The 23,810-nt window shown below is 38.1% G+C and overlaps 1 protein-coding gene across 6 annotated transcripts in view; it reads right to left on the bottom strand.

Moving 5' to 3' along the window:
* Positions 1-23,810, bottom strand: part of DST (dystonin) — a 315,541-nt gene that overhangs the window by 108,472 nt on the left and 183,259 nt on the right. For 5 of the 6 annotated variants that reach the window (XM_050893474.1, XM_050893475.1, XM_050893476.1 and 2 more), the window contains 3 exons: positions 13,018-13,152; positions 10,370-10,458; positions 9,558-9,693 (listed from right to left, as the gene is read on the bottom strand). In XM_050893474.1, coding sequence (XP_050749431.1) covers positions 9,558-9,693; positions 10,370-10,458; positions 13,018-13,152 — 360 coding nt within the window. Of the gene's footprint in view, positions 1-9,557; positions 9,694-10,369; positions 10,459-13,017; positions 13,153-15,135; positions 17,053-17,610; positions 20,383-23,810 lie in introns of those variants that run through there. The other variant, XM_050893479.1, reaches the window with a different exon arrangement.

The following is a 23,810-nucleotide window of genomic DNA, read 5'->3' as shown; positions in this document are numbered from 1 at the left end:
TATGTTTGTCCCTCTAACCTGTCTCAGTCAAAACAAGCCACAGTAGCAAGGATTTAAACAAATCTGGTTCTTTGACTATAAAGACCTCGAAAAAAAGATCACATAAGCAGACAACCTGGCAAATTAAAGGAAAAGAAAATCTTCAGCAGGACAGAAGTGATGAGCAATGGTGCAATAGTAAATTCACTGATCAATACAGCTGCAGCCAGAAGAGTTTGCTGCTTTATCTAATTACTGATATAGCTACTAAACAAACAACACCCACGAGAAATCTCAAGCAAATTTCTCTCATTGCTAGAAAGAGCAGACCTGGTCACCTCAGGCTGTACAGATCCTAATGCCCACAACTGTGTCTGTCCATAATCTAATATGCTGTTTCTGTGACTGTACCAAGGAAAGACAAAAATGACAATTCACCAAAGTTGATCAATACCATCTCTGTAGAACTATGAATGTATCTGTAGTAAAAACTGAGAAGATAGGAATACAATTAATACTGCATGCTGGTATTAAAATTCCTCATCCATAGACAGAAACACTCAGCACACATTTACACAGGAAGGCAAACCTTCTGATCACCCAGCTCTTGCGCTGCCTGTAACTGAGTCTCTAAACTTTTCACTTGAGATGTTATTGCTTCCTGTACTTCCTGAAAAGATTTCTGGGTGGTATTTAAGAGCCTCAGCAGCTGTTTGCTCTGATTAGGAGAAAGATCTTGAGCATGTTCAGAAATGAAGAACTGAACATCAAATGCAGTGGACTCCAGTTGCATTTTTTTACAGCTGAGCTCTGCAGCACTGTTCTGTAAATGAAGAGAAGGAAATGACTAGCAATGAAGACAAATTCAGTACAAATAAAACACAAGTATCACTACCCTCTTTTCTTAGCCCCCGTTCCAAAATGCTTTTGGGGACAGTTTAGCCACAGTAAATCAAAACTCTGTGTCAGAATGATTCTGACACATTCAGATATGGCATTTGAATCTGTGCATGGTTTGCCTCTGGGACAGTCCATGTCCAAGTAATAAATAAGATGACCTTGACCATCTCTATTTCTTTGCTCCCTCATGCATGTCTGAAAACTGCCTGACCTTCAACTCTGGAAGATTTATGGCAGGTTAGGTTTAACATTTCTAGGTTCTAGGTCTGAAGACCCAGAAATGTTAAAATATTTACTTGAAAGCATTCCATTAACTCCACAGCGAGAAGCCCCATTCCAGCAGTGTGGCAAATTCTGCCCATAGTTATGCACCGTGCAGCCCCTATGACATTACCATGCATAATGGAACCCTATTAAATCACAGTAAAATAATGTCATTTTTATCATTCATACATACAGAGGTGTATGAACTTTACTAAAAATTTGATGTGATTTGTTTTTCATGACTCATTTCATGGAGTGTGTAATAAAGAGGCTTTTTATCTTTCCCCACCTTTTGTTCTCACATATAATTGATTTGGAAGGTAATTAAACTGCAGTAAAGATTCTGGACCTTATGCATAAAGATCCAATTTTAATCACCAAAATATCTGTATTATAAATTAGATTTCCAAAAAGGGTCAGATTTATTGCAACAAATGTAAGCAGAACCAATAGCTTTCTCAGTAAGCCAAACTCTATCAAAAATTTTTTCAAGAGAAAAAGCAAATCAACAAGGTTGTATTACTGAATTATCAAGTAGTTGTCTTCTTAAGTAATTAGTTCTAGCTGTCTGTTTAAGCAATAGAGGTTAATGAGCAGGTATACAAACCCCAGCTAATAATTCATAATAAGTAGCAACATTTGTCAGAAGCACCAACACAGCTGCCATAAAGCATACTTACTTTAAATAGCTGTAAACTTTTCTTCAGCTCTTCTATATCATTAGCATTCCCTGTGAAGTCATTCATGGTTTTACTGTTTTCTGTGATCCAGTCTGAAAATCTCTGCAGTTTGCTTAAAAGTTGCTGGTGTAATACTGCAAGCTTGGACTAGAAAGTGAAGTTGTATATTTATTTATGCCCCCGGAGTCTAGTCACATTTTCTATCATATTAAATAGAATCATACATGTATTTTTATATTAAGATAAAACAAAATAAAGCAAAACCAAATTCCTTCTTTTTAGCCAAATTACCTTGAAGAAAACCAAGGTAAAAACGTACATTGATAAAAACATACCATTTCCGAGTCGACAGCACAAACTATTTGTTTTGCTCGTTTCGAAGATGTATCACAGACCACCAAAAATGCTTCCTGCAAATAGTCATAGCTTATCTTTAGCTCTTTAAGTTTCTCTTCAGGAATATCCCTGTTACAAAACTTTAAAAACTCTTCTGTCAACTTCATGTCCTTTTTTAGGATAATTGCAAAGGTAGCCAGTCCTGATTCAAATGACTACAAAGAGAATATATATAAAATGCATTAAGTTACTAAGCAAGAAAGACGTTTAAATCTGAATTACTTTAATTATATTTGAATTCTCCCTTTTTTAATCTATGGGCTTTTTCTAGCACCTGTCACTGAAGTACCAGCATAAAAAACACTTTACTTACCTCTAGTTGTTCCAGTTCATCTTTTAGTATTTCCAGGTTGTTACTAATAGGCTGCTGGTTATCTAGGTGGCTTTTCATAGCTTGAACCACTGCCAAATGTCCTCGCATTTTCTCTGTTAACTTTAAACATTGCTGTACTCCATCGACCTGAAAATGAGTTTTAACAATAAGGAAAGGTTTTCCAAACTGACAGACTTGAAAATAAGCAATATAAGTCCTTGTTTTAATTATAATTTATTTTAAATTTATCATTTAATTTTTCAACCATTTTTCCAGTGTAATTATTCTCTCCAGCACTTGGAAGGATTCATGCAATTCCTTTAACACAGGACACGTAGCACATACCAGCTGTTGTTACTTACCGTGCTAGTAGGAGTGTCTTCCAGGACTGCTTCTTTTGCTTTGAAAACAGGCTCAGAAAAGCCTTTGGACAGGCTGTCTGTCTTCCCATGCTCCCGGTCACTTTTCCAAGTAACAGCTGCGTTGTCTGCCAATGTTTTCTCTTTAGTAATTTCTGATCCAAATTCCAATTGTTCTGTTGAGAAAAGACTACAAAGCCCATCTACTTTGCCTTTACCCTCATGTTCTGTGGTGGTATCAGCCACCTGTGAGCTTGTAAGCAAACCACTTATCAGCTCTTCTAACTTGCTTGTACTTTCATCTCCAGGTGAGATTTGAAAAATCTCCAGGAGTTCAGAAGTAGTAAGTTTTGGAACAGGAGCTTTCACGTCTGTTTCACTCTTATCGGCCATCTTTTGCTTGCAGGATTCCTGCTTCAGAATATCACGAAGAAGATCAGGACTTCTGCAATCAGGCCAAAGCAATGAAAGAGCATCACTGTCCTTTGGCTCTGTACACGGTGTGGTAACCATTAACGCAGTTCTAACAGCATCGCTTAATTGCTTGAGATTTGACCCACTAGACCTGTGACTCCCAAGCTGGGTGCTTCTAACCATTGTAAGTAAATTTTGCATTAAAATTTTGGTATCAGAGTAACTCAGGGGTTCACCCTCCTGCTTGCAGTAAACATGTCCCATTTTCAGTTTCCTTTGTAATATATTCTTTAAATCTTCCATTAGTGTGTCAGACATTTCTGGTGATTGTGAAATACCTTCCTTTACTTGAAAATCTTTGCAGGGTCCTGTTTCCTTTTGCAATGACTCCATGGACGTTTGTTTTTTGAAACCATTTCCAAGGGAATAAGTCTCACTGGCCATGAAATTTTCTCCCTTTGTGTTTTTCAGCATCTCATGTTCTTTCTGGGCACCATAATTCAAGTCAGCCCCTATGCTGCTCAGAATTGCAGAAGAAACATCAGTGGTATGGGTATGACTCCCAGAGGGTAGCACTTCACTCCCATTCCCTGATTCTTTGCCATCCTCAATACCTCCTAAAGCATCTGCTTTTATTGGGGAAAATTCACTATCATTGCTGCTCTTGTTTTCTGAAAAGTTTTTAGGAACATTGTCAGTATTTTGACAGATAACTCTCCCTGTTTCTTTAGTTATGCTAATTTCCTTTGGTTTCACTCTATCAGTTGGGGGAAAAGAATAAGTGTTAAGTTCACTTGAATGTATTTCTTCCGTATTTAGCAGAAAATCCTTTTCATTCTGTATGCCCTTTTTCCCTTTTTTCCTGTCCTCAAAGTAACAGGATTCAGTTTTATCCAGTTCTGAACTGCCGCCTTCTTTTATGTCTGTTGTATATTGTTTTAAAGAAGCGGAAATGTTAAAATCTCTCTTAAATTCATCTGACTTCGCACCACTTCCAACATCAAGCAAAGCTTGATCTACATTTACTTTTTCTTTACTTAAAACAGGAGTTTCTCTATCAGCTTTAATTACTGATGCATCAAATATTTCCCCAAGGCTTTCCATCTGAATGGGACTTTTACTTAGCCCCGTGATATCACATTCCTCCATAATATTTACTCTATTTTTATTTTCTGTAAGAATTTCAAAACCTCTTCCTATTTGACCATGCTTCCAACTGGTGACTGGATGTACTTGGTCACTAAATGAACTATCACCATCACTCACAGAAGGCATATCCATAGGGAATTTATTGTCCATTTGGGATGAACTTTCCTTTAGTTGTTCCATACCAGCCATATCATTTAATACTTTTTCCTCTGCAGATACTGCTTCTCTCTGTCTTTGCCCATGATTTGAATGTAACATTGGCACGGTACTATTGTTTTTATTCATGCTATCAGTAAAGCATTCTGAGAGAAGCAAATTTGTCTGAGTACTGTCATCATCATCAGTAGCTTGCTTTGTAATTAGGAAGGCTGTTACACTAACGTCAGATGTCACACTATCATCAAGAACCTGAGAACTTGGAACCTTAAGCTGTGTTTTATTATTGTCTTCACTCTTACAGGACATCCATTTAGTGTCAAAGGTATTTTCAGACTGAATAGGCTCACTAGTACCTTGTGACATGTGTTTACTTTTGACACAAGTCCCATATTCATCTTCTGTTTCCTGCTTTCTGTCTTTTTCACTTGTACATGTAAGACCAACACATCTTTCCTCAGAAACATCTGATGCAGATTCACATTTTCCTGAGGATAGTTTTCCATTTTCATGGGTAGACTGGAATTGCAAAGTATATCCTGTCTTGTGGCCTAAAGAATAGCAACAGTCATCAGTATTCTGATTATTTTCATCGCTATTTTCTATGTCTCCTGAAGAAATTAGCAGCTGGTCACCTTTGTTTATACATTGATGATGTGAATAAAAAATATCCATTTCTTCATCACTGTCAGAATCAGTGTCAGTGTCATCATAACTATCATAATCCTCCTCATAATATTCCTCCTCCTGTGTACCTTCAGATTCATCCTCATAGGAATCACCTTCTGCTTTCATTTCATCTTCCTCATTTCTGTCGCGTACTTCTGCTTCATACATCTTCCATAAAGAACTAAGGCCTCCCTCCTTTCTTCCTTCACTCTCTAGAGTAACTGGTAATTTTTGCTCCTTCTCTCCAAAGCTCCCTGTTCTATCCCTTTCCTCCTCAGGGACTCTTTCCATAGTTTCGGCACTTGCAGAAGCTACATTTATGCTCTTAGGTAGCCCTGTCAGATTTACATGGACACTCTCTCCAGCATTAGTTGCAAGTTCTTGAAAAGAGCTGGTGTCTTCTCTCAGGGTTATTAGACCACTCCTCTCCTCTAGAAAACCTAATGGAAGTGATGTTCCAGACAATTCTGGCTCTGGTGTACCATCATCCCCCAACTGCAAGGTATCAAAACCATCATCACCTTGAGGAGTGTCATAGGAATCATCATCAATTTGTGGAGTATCATAGACATCACTGTCATCATCATCAACCTGAGGTGTTTCATAGGCATCATCGTCATCATCATCAAACTGAGAGCTGTCATCTTCAGAGGCTACCTCACCACATTCATGCTGCAAGCAGTTACTTTCAAACTGTAGGATGCCATCACTCCCTTCTACTGACGAGTCAGAACTACTGTCACACAGCAGTAACTTGTCAAATGTAACATTGCTTTCTTCTACTGTTAGCCTTTGTGCTGTGCTGTTACTGTCCCCCACAGGTGGTCTATCATGTATAACAGTATTGCCATCCAATGAAGGCCTGCAGTGCATGTCTCCACCGTCTTCTAGACACAGCTTACTCTGCAAATCAGTACAATCCTCCAAGGATGGCCTGCCATGTACATAAAGATAGTCCTCTAGGGATGGCCTGTTATGTACATCAGCGTAGTCCTGTAGAGGTTGCTCACTATATTCATTATCTTCAAACTGTAGTGTGTCACCACATTGACTAACCAATTCTTCTGGGAGTCTATATTCAGTATCTGCACTGATGGATGAACGAAGACTTCTCTGAAAATCATCTTTCTTGCTGTTATCCAGTACCATTCTGCTATCGTCAGCTTGCAATATATGAGGCTCGTATTTTGTGCACCTTTCCAGCTCTCTCCAGGTTTCATTATCTGACAAATCATTCACACTCAAGAAATTTTGTAAGGTTTTCTCATTCCTGTTTTCATTACCCAGACTGTCTGCCATATAAATCTCTTCTTTCTCTGTTTCTGAAATAACATTTGGGTTTGAGTTGCTTGGAAGATATCCTTCAATGTTTCCTGAATTTGCCTTCTGACTGTTAAGCTTACGCAGTTCTGTCCACTCAGAAACCTCTGCAAGACCTCTGAGTGCATTTCTGTTCACAGAATTTTGAGTGCTACTTACTACATTTGTAAGTTCTGTAGGGTTAGTTAACAACATCTCCTGTGTGTATTCTGATTGCTCAGTACCAATAGCATCGCAAACATCTGGTCTACACACATGGAGATCTTCTCCCTGTAGTTTCCTGTTATGCGAAGTATTCTCAGCACCTGAAAAATCGCTCTGAACACTGCCTGTGACATTGTTAAAGTCGACACTGCCAGCTGACTTTAGGTTAATTCCTTTCGGGCTTATGTGTTTGTTATTAAACTCCATTTCTGACACATCGGCATTGTACGCAGCACCATCACCTTCCAGCAACATACTGATGGCTTCTTGCAGTTGTCCATCATATAATAAAAGTCTTCCTCCAGTGTTTGCATCCATATAACTATTTACCATCAGATAAGATATGAATAATTTCTTAGCTTGATCTAAATTATGACATACAGTGTCTTCTGTGCCAGAATCTTCATGTTCCTCCTCACAGTCATGAAATACAGACGGCAGGAATTCATACATCGATAGCCATTTTGCAGCATTTTTACAAGGGGACTCTAATTCTTCTACGTTGGGCATTTTATCTGGTAAAGTCACATTGGTCAAAACAGATACAGTATTGATGTCTATTATCCCTGATTGTGCAGCCTTATCTAGACTGACTATTTCACAAGTTTCTGGAATGTAAAGCGCAGCTATCTTCTGTCTATCATTTAGTATTTTGAATGCCAGCTCATTTGTTATCATTTCTTGGTGCAAAGAAGTTGATATGGGGAATATTTCACCAGTGTGAGGCCAAATTAGTCCAACAAAGCCTCTCTGTGCTTCTAATACCAGCAGGGCACTGGTAGATGATATTAAGTTGCACTGTACAGCTTCATCAACAGTCAAGCGTTGTCCTGAATTTGGACAAAGGATTCCACCAGTCTGAACCTGATGTGTGAGGATCCCACAAGCAGTGTCCTGATCTATCATCCCTTGTCTCATGGCCTCTTCCACAGTCATTCGCTTCCCTGAGTCAGGGTCAATTATACCTCCAGACATTAACTGAGCACCCAGCAGCCTGAACATTGTTTCCCGATCGATGAGTCCTTCATGGGCTGCCCTCAAAACAGTTATCTTCCTTCCACATTTGAACGTGATTCTACCTTTTTCTTGTGGTTTCACAGGTAGGAGTCTTAACCCTGTTTCTTCATGTATTATGCTTCTATGAACCATCTGTTCAAGGGAAATCTTCTCAGCACAGTTGGGGTCTATAAGATCTTTACACGTGTCTTGTCTTTCCAGAAGCTTTGTATATAACGTTGGAGAAATCAGGTTTCTCTGGAAAGCATTCTGCAAAGTCAGGTTTTCTCCAGTAGATGGCAAAATCAAGTGCCCACTTGAAAGTTGATTCTCAAGAATTTTAATAGCCAAAGGTTCTGAAATTAGACCTTGTTCTAAAGCTGATACAACTGGAAGATTTGATAATGATGATTCTGAAATAAGCTTCTTTGCATTACTTAATTCCTGCAACTGCAGCAGAGTCTGCTCATCAATTGAGCCATGAGCTTTAGCTTCTTCCAAATCATAACATACTCCTAATTCTGGAGAAATTATTCCAGAAAGGATCAGCTGATTCTCGAGCAATCTAATTCCAGTGTCATAGTCAATAAAACCTTTTAAAATAGACTGAAAGACTGAAAGGACTTCTCCAGTCGTTTGGTCAATGACACCAGCAATGACTTTATTCACCTAAAAAGGAATACAAAAGAAAAGCTATCACTATTTTCAGACTGTATATTTTAAATTTTCTTTTGATTTTTGAATGCGTGATAAGCATAAAAACATGTACTTACCAGGCCTGGAGGAATGCTGTGAATGTTAGCAGCTCAAATGCGCAAGTGATCTATGTCAGTCATTCAACAGCACACGATGATATAAAAGATTTTAAATCAACATGCATCTGTGAATTGAAAACCTATGCTTTGCATACATAAATAGGGTTAGTGAAAGACAATAGAAGAAATGATTGCAGAGTGAGCAAATAGAACATATACCTGAAAGGCAAATTTTCATGCTCTAAATGTCTGTGAAAGGTTAGAATATTTGGAAACAGTATGTGATTCAAAACAACCATGCTATTCATGTTTACAGCATACAGCATTTCTGTATATACACTCAACAACATGGAATCAGATAATCTAGCACCAAATATTGCATTTAGTTTGCATGGAAAGCATGAAGTCAGTTTGGCAACATTATTTGAACTAAGTACACAGACACTGTCTCTATGTGTATATGAGAACACTCATTTGCAACATAGTTTTTGAGAATTCCATATTTAAGATTAAGATCCATTAACAAATGTATCTGTAGTGTCTCAGAGCTAATCATGTTATGTGCTCCCATTCTCACATCCAGATAAATTTTAAGAAAAACTGCAAGTAGATCTGTTCTAGGACATTTCTGAGTGATATATGGGAGAGATTAACATGTTATTTTATGGTGTCATTTTTGCAGCAGAAACATAGACTTATCTAGCAGTCAAAGAATGGCTTTTAAGAGAAGAGTTAAGAGATGAATGATTTGTTTATCTTTCTTCATGCAAGGCACACATTATTAAGACTCTTCACAAAAAAATCTGATGAGCAGAATGTTCATATGCACAGGTAAGGTCACACACAGTATTCCACAGCAAATACACAAAACCTTCAGTCAATTAAATCTCAAGTTCCTTTACACACTGTTAATTGCAGCTTCTTCTTTTACTGATCATGTGTGGTTCCAAAACCATGCAGTAAATCTCAAAAGAGACTGAAATGTAAGTTTCAATCTTGTTACCTTTTCTTCCATCTTTTCATCACCCAGATACTGTGCTTCCTGCAACTGCTTCAAAGCTTCATTGGATAACAAGCTGTAGCTCTCCTGGAGGGATCTGACTTGCTTTTCCATTTCATTTCTCTCTTCATCTGTCATTCTATTAAGAAAAAAAGAAAAATGGAAGAAGGAGATCTCTTTGAGTAATCTGTAACCTGCAGGGAGTGATCTGCTTACCTTTACTTACAAAAAAGGGGGGGGCGGAATTGGTAAAAGTAGTTTGAAAAAAATATAGCCTAATTACAAGGATGTTCAAGAAAGCTATGATATGCTTATAGTCATTCAGGAAAAGAAGCTACATTAATCTAGAATTTATGTTGAATTATCACTAAAGCATTTAACATTTCTGTGTGCCTTTGTCGACTGATTACTAGTCAAGACAGATAACAGCTAGCAAGGAGTCATGAGATATCTCAGCAACTGAGTATCTTAAACAGTCTGATGTCAGACACAGATGAAACAAACTTGTGACATACAGTTCAACTACAAATTTACTACTAATTTTTTAACTGTTTTGGCTTCAAATGAAAATTACTATCTAATGTTTTTTAAGCTGACCACAGGTATATAAACCTAGCCAAATTCTTGAAATACACAGAACTGCACCAAGCTTCCCCAAATGGGAAGACAAAATTATAAAATTAAAGAAAAAAACTGACATATTTGTATGTGAAACGTAATTGGAACTGTAAGATGAGGATATGATTTCTTTTTAAGCAAACAGTATGTACTGATTCAATTAATTTACATTATTTCAAAAATAAAAAATGGCATACTTGTCACTGTGCTTAGCTAAAAATGACTGAGTAGTCTGCAGAGCTTCAGCTATCTGTTCTTTCTTGGTCGACATTTCATCCAGGGAAATCTGAAAAATAAACAACCTGTGTTCAAGACTTAACTAGGCACATATATAAAAACAAACAAATAACATAGTATTTCTATCTGGGACTAAACTCAATAGTATAAGAACTTGATTTTTGAACCGGCTATTTTTAGAGTGATGTTATTTACTATGGAATTGTACCATTTATCATTTATATATGGATAAATCGTTGTGCTATGCCTTTTGGATAAATAAGCTGTTTGTATTAGAAAACTATTGCATGAGACAAAGAAAATTTATTTTAAAATGTTATTTGTTTGAAAAATAACCAATCATTTAAACCCACTTATTACAGTTGGCACAGTTTAAAGCAGCTTTATAAAGATATGTGTACAATGGCCATGTTCAAGAAGTTGCTCACCTAGATGAGAGATAACTTTTTAAAAAACTTACCAGAAGGCCACAAACCTTCATGAAATTCAATGACAGAGACAAATACAATATCAGACACTTGGAAAAAATGAATTACTTATTAATATTCTCCCTGTTATCATTTCTGTGTCATCCCCACTAAAGCGCTTGTTCTGGCACAGGAACTTGCGAGAATTTAATCTTTTAACTTTTCTGAGAAACTGCCTGCAGTCTCTTCAGAGAAAAGCACTCAGTTTTGATAAATAAAGGCTAAGTATCAAAGGGGAGTCTAGGACTTCATTAGCAAGCCCAAGATATGTTCAATGTCGGTGCTAAGAGAACTCTAGCAAGGTGCTTGGGCCCTGCATTCACCTGGGTCTGGACACAACCAATTCTGTCCCTGCGTGCATCGCATCAAAGGGCCTGAACACGGTCTTGAACAGAGTCTCCCTTTGCAATCACCCCAGCGAGTCACAATCCCACCACTTGTGCTGCCTGGACAGAAACCAAGACAACAAGCACTGTATGCACTACGCAAGAAGGCGATGTGAGCAGGCTGAGGTAGGAGGTGGGGTCATGAGTTCCACTTTGCTCAGGGAACTGGCATCGCTGTGGCTGCTGTGTGTGCCCTGTCACTACTGGCACCAGCTTCTGCACCCACTCCACGGCTACACCCCACAGCAACCTCAAACCACTGTGTGAAATGTATTTCATCTAACATTAGCTATCAAACCACTAGTCTACATGTTTCTACAAAACCTGTCAAGACACCTGTGCTAGTCAGTGGAGACACAAAACCAGGCACCTCTGGAAGATGACACTACCTCGCTGGGCTGTTTCACAAGGGAAGGAAACACCCTCGGCAAATGCCCATCTCCCACAGGCTGGAGGAAGCTGAGGCGGCTGACTCACAGGTTACTCTCTGAGGGCTCAGGCTGGACAAGGAAGATGCCAGCCATAGTTGCCATGGTAAGCTGAGATGCTCTAAGGAGTTGAGCGCTGGCCTAACGCTGACCAAGGTTTGCACTGTTGTCATTAACAAGGGCAGAAAAAGACCAGTGTTGAATGTTTTTGCAAATCCTGATCCTAACAATGATTTACCAATCAATATGCTCAAATCAATACAAGCTTACTTCCTCCTATAGATATAGTGACAAATTCAGTAACAGAACTAGTACTGATCCTCTATGAACAAGCAGTGCACTGGGACCGGTGGCCATCGGGACTGCAGGACTGCCGACCTGCCCGACAGCAAGCTTGATTTATGCACGCACTGTGCCAGTGGCTCTAACCGGCACCAGCAAGTGTGACCAAAATAAAAACGCAGGAACAGGCTGCCAGGAGGGCCAAAATCATGTTTGCATGACCACACATCCAGCCCTGTACTGAGGGATGTGGAAAAGATACTGCTCCGTCTCTCTGCTGCTCAGTGTGCAGGCAGACCTTCACCTACTGAAACCTTTTTAGGTGTCACTAAGCTATTTTGTGGGACAAGCCTAGCAGGGGAGCTGTTAGAAATGATAGGAAACTTCATGGATGGAAATCTATGGTCAGAGTTACAACTGTACACAACAACAATGTACCTGTTAAATACAAAGGCGGCAAGATGGGCCACTCCAGCAGCCTGTGGACTAGTGTGACAATAAAGAGGGCTCAGTCAAGACCTGCTGTATTCCCTAAGACAGCAGTTCTGACTATCATGTAAGAGGACCCCTCAAAATAACTTCTTAAAAGCAAATAAAAAGAAACCTGGCCCTCAGGCCCCTCCTGCCAACTCTCTTCTTCCTGGTGCCAGGGTAGAAGTTACTAGACTTATTCACTGAAGTATTTCAGGACAAAGGGGCAGACCTACAAAGTGCCATCCTGCCAGGATGCACTGTCCCTCTACAAAGGCTGAGTTATGGTCTGCAGGGCCTAGTTTCTCTAAACTGACATTTTGCAGTGTCAGAATATGTCACATGCCAGGCCTGTAAAAAGCAGCTTGCACTTCTTCCTAACATGTTTGTGTCCCTAAACATTGATGTTCATTTACCCAACCCTCCACTCACAACGAAATGTGAAATTACATCTTTAGTAAAATGTGGATGGTGATTTGGAGAAAAAAAAGTATTTGTGGAATATTTTGTCATTTTAATCAACACAGAAAGCTAAAAAGAGGAAGTGGTGTTTTGCCAGAAGACATCTGTGTACCTGCTGCTTTGGCAAATCTGTCTTTTCAGCCTTCTCTCCTTCTTCTTTGCTGAGTGTCTTGCTGAGGTTTGACACCCATTTCAGTAAATCCCCAGCTTTCTCAACATGTTCCTTCTTTTCTTCTTCCATTGACTTCTGATGGGCACCGCGAATTGTAAAAAACATGTAAATGTAAATTGTTGGAATATTTAACATTAACGTCCATAGAAACACAATTCTACCACAATGGCAGTATTATCACATAAACATAAAGTGATTTCTTTTTATTTATCACCACATGCATTACTATGACACTTTGACGTAGAAACAAGAATGCCACATAATTATAGATATTAACAAAATAATTCCTCAAATGATTTGTAATTATGATTACAGTGATTATTCATACACCTGTACATTCATTATAAAATGATTGATATTAAGAAAAAGCATAGCTTCCCAGCCATTACTCAGCAGACAAAATCCAAACAACATTTGCATATAAAGTATCTTTGAATTGCTGCCTTTGCATTGCCCTCAGGTGTGGATGTGTACAGCCAGCACAGGATATCAGTATTTTGTAATCTTTGCACATGGATTACTAAATTGCAATTAGGAAGAATACATTGCTTTTATGTCTACAGAAACAAGAACAATAAAAGTAAAATACTGATACATTTCATCTTTTTCTGCACAGGAAAATACATTTCTTTTTATAGTAGTACAACCTGTTAGTAGTTTCAAATTTATCAATACTTAGAAAACACACTTAAGCCCTTCTATGTATCACACGGAAGAATGAAGACATTTTATTTCAGTGGAATTTTTTTTAATTTGATATTGTCCTGGTTTCGGCTAGGACAGAGTTAATTTTCTTCCTAGTAGCTGGTATAGTGCTGTGTTTTGGATTTAGTAGGAAAATAACGTTGATAACACACTGATGTTTTTAGTTGTTGCTAAGTAGTGTTTATACTAAGTCAAGGATTTTTCAGCTTCTCATGCCCAGCCAGCAAGAAGGCTGGAGGGGCACAAGAAGCTGGGAGGGGACACCATCAGGACAGCTGACCCAAACTGGCCAAAGGAATATTCCATACCATATGATGTCATGCCCAGTATATAAACTGGGGGAGCTAGCTGGGAGAGGGGATCGCGGCTCGGGAACTAACTGGGCATCGGTCAACGAGTGGTGAGCAATTGCATTGTGCACCACTTGCTTTGTATAGTTTAATTCTTTTAGTATTACTATTGTCATATTATTATTATTATCATTGTTTTTCATTCCTTTCTGTCCTATTAAACTGTCTTTATCTCAGCTCACGAGGTTTTTTTCCCTGATTCTCTCCCCCATCCCAGGGGTGGGGGGGCAGTGAGCGAGCGGCTGCGTGGTGCTTAGCTGCCAGCTGGGGTTAAACCACGACAGATATGTAATTGTAATTCATTTGGCTATTAGAGCATGAAAACGATTCTTAAAAAAAAAAAAAAAGTTACCTGAAGTGAGACAAAAAATTAGGATATGTAATTTTATGATGTGAGTAGCCCATTAAAATTAATTAAATACCAGTGTTAGAAAAATTACTTATGTGTATTTGTTTACTGGACTGCAGATTCAACCCTTGTATACTTTATTGCCACTTTTGTAAAATAAATGATATCTGCAAACTGATTTGTAATGTTAAATTAAGTATCAGGTCACGTGAAATACTGCACTGTCTTCATTTGCAAAATGGTCAATCCCTTTCAATTTTTAATATAAGAATCTGATTCTTGTCTCACCTAAATCTACCCATTTTGTACTAATGTTAACTTCACCAACCTCAATATAACTTCTGATTTACACTACCTACTTGTAGATATGTCAGACAAGGCCTTCAGGTAAAAACTGAACACGTAGTCTGCATTTTGAAATTATGAATCTGCCTAAATTTATCTATAAATTTCAACTTTGTAACAAGTAATATCTAATTCCAGTTTTAGTGGTTTAGACTGATTAGTGGTTTGTACTAATTAGGTTTACACCAACTCACGATTATGTTAGAAAACACCATGCATGATTTTCCATAAAGGCCATCATAGATCTTTTCCTTGACTTGAATGGGTTTTAGAGCAGGCCTCAAAATGAGTACTAATATCTTTGTTCCATTATGAGTTATAATAAAGACTGGAAATTCCCGTTTTCATGGGCTGAGCTGCTTCTAACAATCGCAGCCCAGTGTGGCAATCAAAAACAGCTCTCTCTAAAGCTTCTTTGTAGGTTAACTTCTTCTTTGTTTTGGGGCATGTTAAAACTTTAACATAAAATTTTTCATCTTTCATCTTTGTAGCTGTGACAGCATCAATAATACCATTCTTAATTGCATCTTCCATTGTTAATCTGGAATGAGACTTTGGATCTATCAACCCACCAGTCAAGTACTGATACTCCAGGCAGCGCATGCCCATTTCTTTGTCTATGGCATTTAAATGCATAGCTTCAACAGCTGACATAACTGTGTTCCTTACAGGGTGAACGATCCCAGTAAAGATGAGTTCACACTGCTGGATTTGCTTGGCACAACCATCATCGATTAACTCCCTTTGCAAAGCTTCTGAAACACTGTACTTTTTCCCAGTAAATGGATCAATTATGCCTCCTGTACTAACCTGAGCTTCAAGACATCGGACGGCAGTAACTCTGTCTATCAAGTTTTTGCGAGAAGCTTTTAAGACTGGAATTCTTTCATTGGTTTCAGAAAGCCAGAACCCTGCAACAGGACTGTTTAAATCTTTATTTGGCTGTGAACTGCTAACTAAAATATCACCCAACTCATTAGCTGTGATTGAACCCTCCCTATATTTATTGACTAATGCTCTGCCAATTCTACCCTGATTTAAGGTCTCCTCGATATTAAACTGTACACCAGTTTTAAGATCTGTAAGCAAAAGAAAAGCATTCCCATCAGAGTCAAAATACGTAGACTCCTTCCAATCAAATTCCTGTTTTGAAAGCTCAAGATATGTAGCTTTATCAACACAATTTTTTTGATAAGCCTCATATGAAGTCATTTCAGCTCCTGTTTTGACATCTACTACAGAAATTTTATGACCTTTCTCTGCTGATGGGCTGCTTATTTTCCTCTCACCAACTGGAAGCACAAAGCATTTACTGCTTACACTGAACAAACACATTTTCAGCAAATCACAGTAGTACATAGCTTTCCTGTCATTTGGACTGTGAAAACATTTTGCATTACTAGAAGGTTCATACAAAAACTTTAAAATTGTGTTATTAAGCAAGCCAAGCTGCACGGCGGTTTCTGGAGGTACACGAACACTTCTCACAGGATCAATGACCCCCCCACTTGCAATTTGAGCCTCAAGGATATTTTTACCTTTTTGTCTTTCTAAGAGTCGAGCTTCCATAGCCTGATACACAGAGATCACTTTCCCAGAACAGCAATAGCCCAAAACAGCTTTCTCTGCCTCAAGCAGCCTACTCTTGAATTCATGATCTGCAAGCCCTCTAACAACCGAATCATCAACAGAGAATTTCTGACCTGTTGTGGGATCAATGATGAAACCAGTAGCTGCTTGGGCCTCTAAAAATGCTAATGCCAATGCTTTTCCTATGATTCTTCTCTTCGCTGCTAAAGCAAAAGAGAGTATCTCTTTGCTGGATTCAAGGTACAGCCCAGCTATAGCTGTAGGTTTAGTTAAAAATTTTTCAAGACTTTTCTGAACCTCATCAACAGTTTTCTGCCCTGAACGGAGCTGCTCAACTGCGAGCCTGTCTAAAAGTTTAACTTCAGTCAACTGTCTGGCAGTTACATCATGTCTGAGACCTTGAAATTTAATATCATCATATTCCTCTGTAAAATATTCCAACTGAGTGGCATCATCAACAGTTTTCAGAATCTCTTCCCCTAAGAAAGAGCTCATCTTTGCAAAGTCTTCTCTCCTAAACCCTTCGGATGTTTTGTATCCCTCAAACATTCTCTCTTCATTACCAAAAGTCTTGTCATTTTCTTGGTTTAATGTTGTGACTTCAACATGCATGTCATACTGCTTGTTCTTCACTATCTGTAAATAGGAATTTTTTGACACAGTGAGAAATACATCTGCAGAACTATGCTGTACATAATTCACTCCTAAATCCACCACCAGAGAAACAAAAGGGAGAACTTGAATGCAGAAAGGAGAACTGCTACTAGCATTGGAGAGCAGAGAAATATAGATAGCTGGAGTTTTAAAGTGCATTTGCCATTTCAAATATTTATTTAATAGCAGGAATATGAATAGACTAAGCAACAACAACTGTTGTTTGTTACTACATGAACTTAGTGCCATTAATCAAAGCTTATTTTGACCAATAATGATACAACGGTGTATGTGAATTCCTATTTCCAACACAAATCTTTAAAATAATGTGTTTCTTAGATACTAACAAACCTGCTAATGAAAAGCTTTTTGTGTCATGTAAGAACGAAGGGGTTCCCTTCACCAAGGTAAGAACATAAGAAACATGAGAGAATACAGAAGAGTGATAAAGTATAACTAAAAACAAACAAACAAACAAGTAGAACAGAATAGTAAAAACCAGCGCTAGGAAGGCAAACCCTCACAAAACGTAGTGTGTACCTCCAAGGGATGCAGTTTTACCACTCCTAATTCATGTTTCATGTCGTCTTCATGTCTACTAGTTTGTCTGGAACTGTGTAGGTTCCTGTTTCTCAATTTGTCCCTTTCAGATGTTCCAGAGATTTGGCTTGCTTTATCAAAAGTTATCTGGAACTGCGTACTTGTTTGAGAAACAAACTCTGCAAAAGATTGTGGACTTGAATCTTCTTCTAATGATTGGTTTATTCTTGACATCTGGAACTGCACCTCTCTCTGTATCGTATCATCAGCACTCACGTACAATGTATTTCCTTCTATTTGATCAGATTTAAAACCTGATCTCTCCTGTTTCTGCCTTAACAAAGGTGAGCTAGGTTTTGCACGTGGAGGAAGCTGTTCAAATTCTCTAGCTGTGGTGTCACTCAGGTAACTGAAATCATTCCCTCTTCTCTCACAGCTCAATTTAAATCCAGAATCTTGGAGTTTATTATTTTGCTGAACTTCATTCTGAAACAAAAGAAACCTGTGTTCACTCTCCCTGACCTGCAGATCCATTTTCTGTTTCAGGCTCTCAACCGTGCGCTTCTGCATTTCCAATTCTTCCTCAAGTTTCCTGCACTTCTGGTGATAGTCCATTTCAGCCTGCTTCCCTTGCTGTAGCTGTTCGTGACATTTTTTAAGCCTTTCTTGCAGATCTTCCATTTGTATCTTGTACAACATGATGTTTTCCTCAGCCATATGCTTTTCCTGCTGAAGAGCAACACATTCTAGTTTTATGCCAGAAATGTCCTTTTCTGTGATGCTGTGGGATTCCAGTAATTTTTCAACTTTTTTCCTAAATTCCTCTGCAGAGTGTTTAAACTTAATGGATTCTTCCTGAAACAGAATCATCTTCTTGTGTGCCATTTGTTCATCCAGAGTCTTCTGATGGAGTTCATCCTGTAATTTTTTTAATTTACTACTTAGCTCTTGTATATGAGCTTGTTGTAGTTGTATCTTCTGCTCGCTCACTCTGTTTTCCATATTTAGAGCATTCATTTGCGCATTTAGATTTTTAACCTCCCGGTCAATGGTTAGGGTGGAAGCACTTTGTTTATCACATTTTTGTTTATATTCACTAGCTAAGTCTTTTGTTTTTGCTAGATCAACTTCTAGGCTTTTGATTTTACATATGAATTCTTGCTCAGTTATTGTTTGCTTGTGCAATTGTTCATTTGTTGTACGCAGTTGCTCTTTGAAACCATCTGCTAGGGCTTTTAATGCATCATTTTTCTTCTGAATACTTTGTTTTTCCAAAGTCATCTTCTCTGATTCAGCCTGAATTTGCTTCATCAGTAGTTTTGTTTCAGTATTCCATTTATTAAGGTCCTCTATCTTTCGTTTCAATGTTTCTGACACCTGATTACTTTTGGCTAATTCATTCTTCAGTGTCTGAATTTCCTGCTGGTTTTCTTTCTCTACTTTTGTTTTTTGAAGCAACTGTTCTTGAATTTTCTTATATTGGTCTTGAAGAGTATTTGCCTCTCCTTTGCATGACTGTGTTCTGTGTTCAGCTGCCAGCTTCTCTTTTTGAAGAGAACTGATTTGTGAATTTAAATGTTTGATCGTGATTTCAGTTTTTGCCTGTGACCTAGTTAATTCCTCTACTTCTCTTTTTAGTTGTGTCTTTTCTTGCTGAACAGATTTCAGCTCCTCCTGATAGTTCATCTTAATTTTCTTAAGATCTATAGCTTCTTGCATCACCTCTTCAGCTTTACCTGTGGTTCTATGTAGCTGCTTGTCCAGTTCTTTCAACTGTTTCAAATATCCCTGCTCTACTTGGTCTTTTTCCTCCAACTTAATTTTTAGGCATTTAAGTTCACTATTGACTTTATCTAGTTTTTCTTTTAATAAACGAGACTTTTCTTCTGTTGATGATTTCTGAAGCTCCATTTCATTCAGTTCGTATTTCAGGTCTTTAATAGTTTTATCAGCTTTTTTGTTAGCAAGGGTTAGCTCATCTACCTTCTGTTTAAGCTCTTCTACTTTTTTGGCTTCTTGTTTCTTCTGAAAACTTGTAATTTCAGAATCAGTCCTACAGTGGCTGCCTTGCCCAGCTGTGAAAGTTGGCAGCGAAGTTTCTCTAGTTACAGAGTACCTGCCTTCAACAACCTTCCTTCTGGCTTCAGTCTTCTCTCTTTCTTGCAGCTTTATTTCTGATAGGTTCCCTTTAAATTCAAGATCTTGTTCCATTTGCTTTATCAGTTTCATAAGTTTCTCCTCTCCTTCTGTTTTTTTCTTCAGCTCCTGCATTAAGGTTTTTTTTTGTTGCTCTAAATCATGAAGATCAGTATCTTTTCTTCTTAGATGCTCTTCGAGGTTTCTTCTGGTAAAGGTGCTTTCTTCTATTTGATTTCGAAAAGCACGGAGGTTTTCTTCCAGTATACTTCTTTGAGTCTCTGCCTGAAAAATGAGCTGCCTTACACACTCTAGCTCCTGCTCTGCATCTGCTTTCTCTTTCTCAATGCTCTCTAGATCTATACGACACTGCTTTGCCTCTTGCTCAGCCTTCGTCTTCTGAAGACAGATCTCTTCCATGTCCTTTTGCTGCTTCTTCCGCTCTTTTTCTGCAGCTTCCCTCACTTTAGGGAGCTCCTGTTCCACTTGGAATTTTTGTTTCTTCACATCCTCCAACATGTCCTCAAGTGTTTTTACCTTTCCCATGAGTTTTCTGTTCTCATCAATTGTGCTATTTTGCTGTGCCATTAGATCTGAATATGCCTCACGCACTGATGCTTCCTTATTTTTTAAAATCTGTAAAAGAACAAGATAAATTGGAATGTACTTTTTGTAGTACAGCATATGAAACATGTTAGGCTCTTTGAAAAGCAGAATGGAAAATACTTACTCATATATATACGGTACGCCCAGAAAGTAGGACGAGCAGTTCCCACCACCATCACCTTCTCTTGATACAGTAAGCTTCAGGAAGTTACCATTAGCCAAATATGAAACCCTTCATAAAGACATTCACAAAGCGAAGAACTCCTGAAGCCTCTCACTTCAGTCAGATGCCTCTTAGCGGTAAGCAGCGTCAAACAACAGCTCGCATATGCTTTTCTCCAAACAAATAGGTAGAGTAAACAGTGAGCCAAACACTATGTGCAAGAATTTCCAAGGAGAAAGTGGCCTACCATTTCTGGATCAGTTCAGTAGGAACTGGAAGAAGGATTTTATGCTTGCAAGCACAAATAACACAAGAGAAGTTTGAAAATCCCCTCCAAGAAAAGAAACAGTATCTAGAGCTAGAGCCAAGATGCATCAGCTCCAGAAAGAGAAGCATCTAAATCCCAGTACATCTATGTTCCGTAGTGTGCTCCACAGTCCCAATGCCTCCACTGGCTCAGCTGGGGGACTGGTAAGAGCACAGTTGCTCTGCAGTGTAGACACAGTTAGAAGTATAAACATGGTAATTAGGAAAATCCTCGTGAAAACCAGTCAGCTAGTAGTCTCTGTATGTTGGCAGATCAAGGGAAACTCTTACAAGCAAGATGTGTATTCACCAGTAATAATATGGTTGAAATCATACATACCTTGTCTTCATTAGCACTATTATGGCATTAGTTACCAAATGTGAGCTAACATGAGGTAAGAACACACCTATATTCCTATGATCATACAAACATGGCATGAAGGGTAATTATAGCAACATTTTCAAATAAACAAAATGTTGGTTTAGTTCAAATTTACCAGATTTACTTAATTTTTCATATGATATATGAAACTTATTTCCTAAAAGGCTAATGCAAAGGCAGCTTCTTCAGTTCCTCTCCGTATTTCCCCATGTCACAATTTTGAACAGATCCCAATGGATACAAAACATTTAAATCGGTTTCTTATCAGATCTCCTTTTATGCTCCCATAGACACAACATCTAATGCATTATGCTTGAAAAACAAGAACTAAAAATACAGATACAGTCACAAACTATATCTTGTTAGCTTTCATTATTTCTAATCGACATGGCTGAGCATCAGCTGGTTGGAGAGAAGGATCGTAATTAAATAGTAATACAAAATAAACAAATTTATAAGAATTTAAAAAATGTAAGCATCACAAAATGCACATTAATTAATATATCATTAGCATATTCATTGTTTAAATTATGTTCAATCAACTTTAAATCACTTGACCTTGACATATTTTGAGATTCAAATGTTGATTTGGATTTGTTTAAAATCGTTCTTTAATTAACTGTGTCATTTGCATTGCATAAAAACTCTGGTACCTTAATAATAGTTGTGCTCCTTTTCTCTTCATTATCATTGTCTCTTTTTTTTTGCTTTTCTTTTTTTTCAAGTGAGGCTTTTTTCCCTGCTTTTTCACAGAATGTTTTCTGCAGTTCAGTGTTTTTTCCAGGTGCCTTTGCGCTATGGCCCTTATCTCTACTGTCCATTTCTGCAACTAGCAATAAATCTTTACACTTCTGACCCTGTTCTAACTTGTCTTCTCCACTTTGCTTCTTCCCGCATATATTTATGTTGTCCAAACCATAAATTTTACCCTGTGATATTTTCTCCTCACTTACTTTCTCATTGTGACTCAAAAGCTTTTTTGCTAATCCATGTTCTGATAATGGAAAATAATCCTCTCCTCCAGAAATAATTTCTGAGAGGGCTATATTTGCATTTAAATCACCAGCATTTCCTAACAATTCTGTACCTAAACTTGGATCATTCTGCACTGGTGACACTTCAAAATCTAATGGATAAGATTCAGAGACTTCTGCTGCATACTGATTCTCTGAAATATTTCCTGAAGAAACAGCCAAAATTTCTTGCGTTGTACTCTTGGCTTCATTTGGATTTAAATTTGATTTTTCTAGGATTTTGTTTTCTGCTATGAAGTAACTTTTACCCAGAGATGCTCTGTACAGTTTGTTTGTATCCCTTTCAACACTACCAGAAACGCCTGAATTGCTCACAGATTGCAAATTTAACTTTGTTTTTTCATTTCCATTGTGCGCTGCCAGCTCTCTGAAAGAGGATTCAACTTTCTCTAGAGGTATTGCATTCCTTACACCTGAAAGAGAGTCGCCTTTTTCACCACACACTCGAAACTCTCTGTCTTCAGAGTTTGAAGTATTATGGCTATTACTTTCTGTAAAGCAATGTTCTTTATGCTGACATTCAAAATGAGCTCTCAGTGGAAAATGTTGCTGCTTGTAAAGGCTGATATCCAGGGCATGCTTTCCAGTTTTTGGAGTAACTTCATCTTTCTTTGTTGTTAGCTCAAAATTAGTTTCTGATTGCATCTCACATTCTTCCTTTGTTGAAACATCACTCCCTGCCTTTCTTGAAAATTTTTTTCTTGTGGTTTTGTGTATCATTTCCACTTCAGGCAACTTCTTGGATGCTTCCTCTGTTTTCTGTCTGTCTCCATTAACAATTTCCTCATTTAACATTTCACCAGGATCGTTATTCACACCCACACAGATCTCAGCTGAAACAAAACAATCTTTTCTACCATTTTCTTCTTTACTTTGATTACCAAAACCCATTAAATTCTCTTGCTCTGTATGTAGCTTATTTTCTCTGTTGCCACTAATGCTACTTCCTTGACCACTGAAATTTAAAAATTGCTTTAACGTTCTATCAGTTCTGATTTTATCATATCTGTCTACATCTAATTTTCTTCTGTCAATTTCCAATTTATTTTCTGTGTGTTTAGGTTTACTGGAAGAGTTATCTTTTTGCAAATATTCCACGTGCATCATGCTTTCATTAGGCGTGTTTTCCTCTCTGAATTCAACAGCTTCATTACATGTCAAACGTTGAAAGACTTCAGCTGCCTTCACAGGTTGCTGGAGTTCACTCTCTTCTGGTAAGCTCTGAGCATGACAGCACATGGATTAAACTGAGATACCATGGAAAGCATCTTATTTTTTCCTTATTCTGTGCATTCTTAGTGCCATTACTGAGAGTCAGGAAGGAAGACTGGCATGGAAGAAAATCTCGGAACAATCACAGACTTCAGAGGTCTGATCCCGGAAGAAAAATACTATCATTTCTCCTTTGAAAAGGATTATTCGTTTTCTGATTTGCTACCCTGATTACAAAGAAAAAGCCCATCAAATCACTTTGAGACTAGAAACCTACTTAGGTTATCTTCAAATAAGCTATCAAAGATTTAGAAGGCTGCCAGAAGGTGGAGGAGGATGGAAGACGGGGGGTGTTTGATTT

Source organism: Gymnogyps californianus, chromosome 3 (genome assembly GCF_018139145.2).
Source record: "Gymnogyps californianus isolate 813 chromosome 3, ASM1813914v2, whole genome shotgun sequence".
Lineage (NCBI taxonomy): Eukaryota > Metazoa > Chordata > Aves > Accipitriformes > Cathartidae > Gymnogyps > Gymnogyps californianus.
The sequence above is the reverse complement of the archived record's forward strand: the minus strand, read 5'-3'. Positions and strand labels throughout refer to the sequence as shown.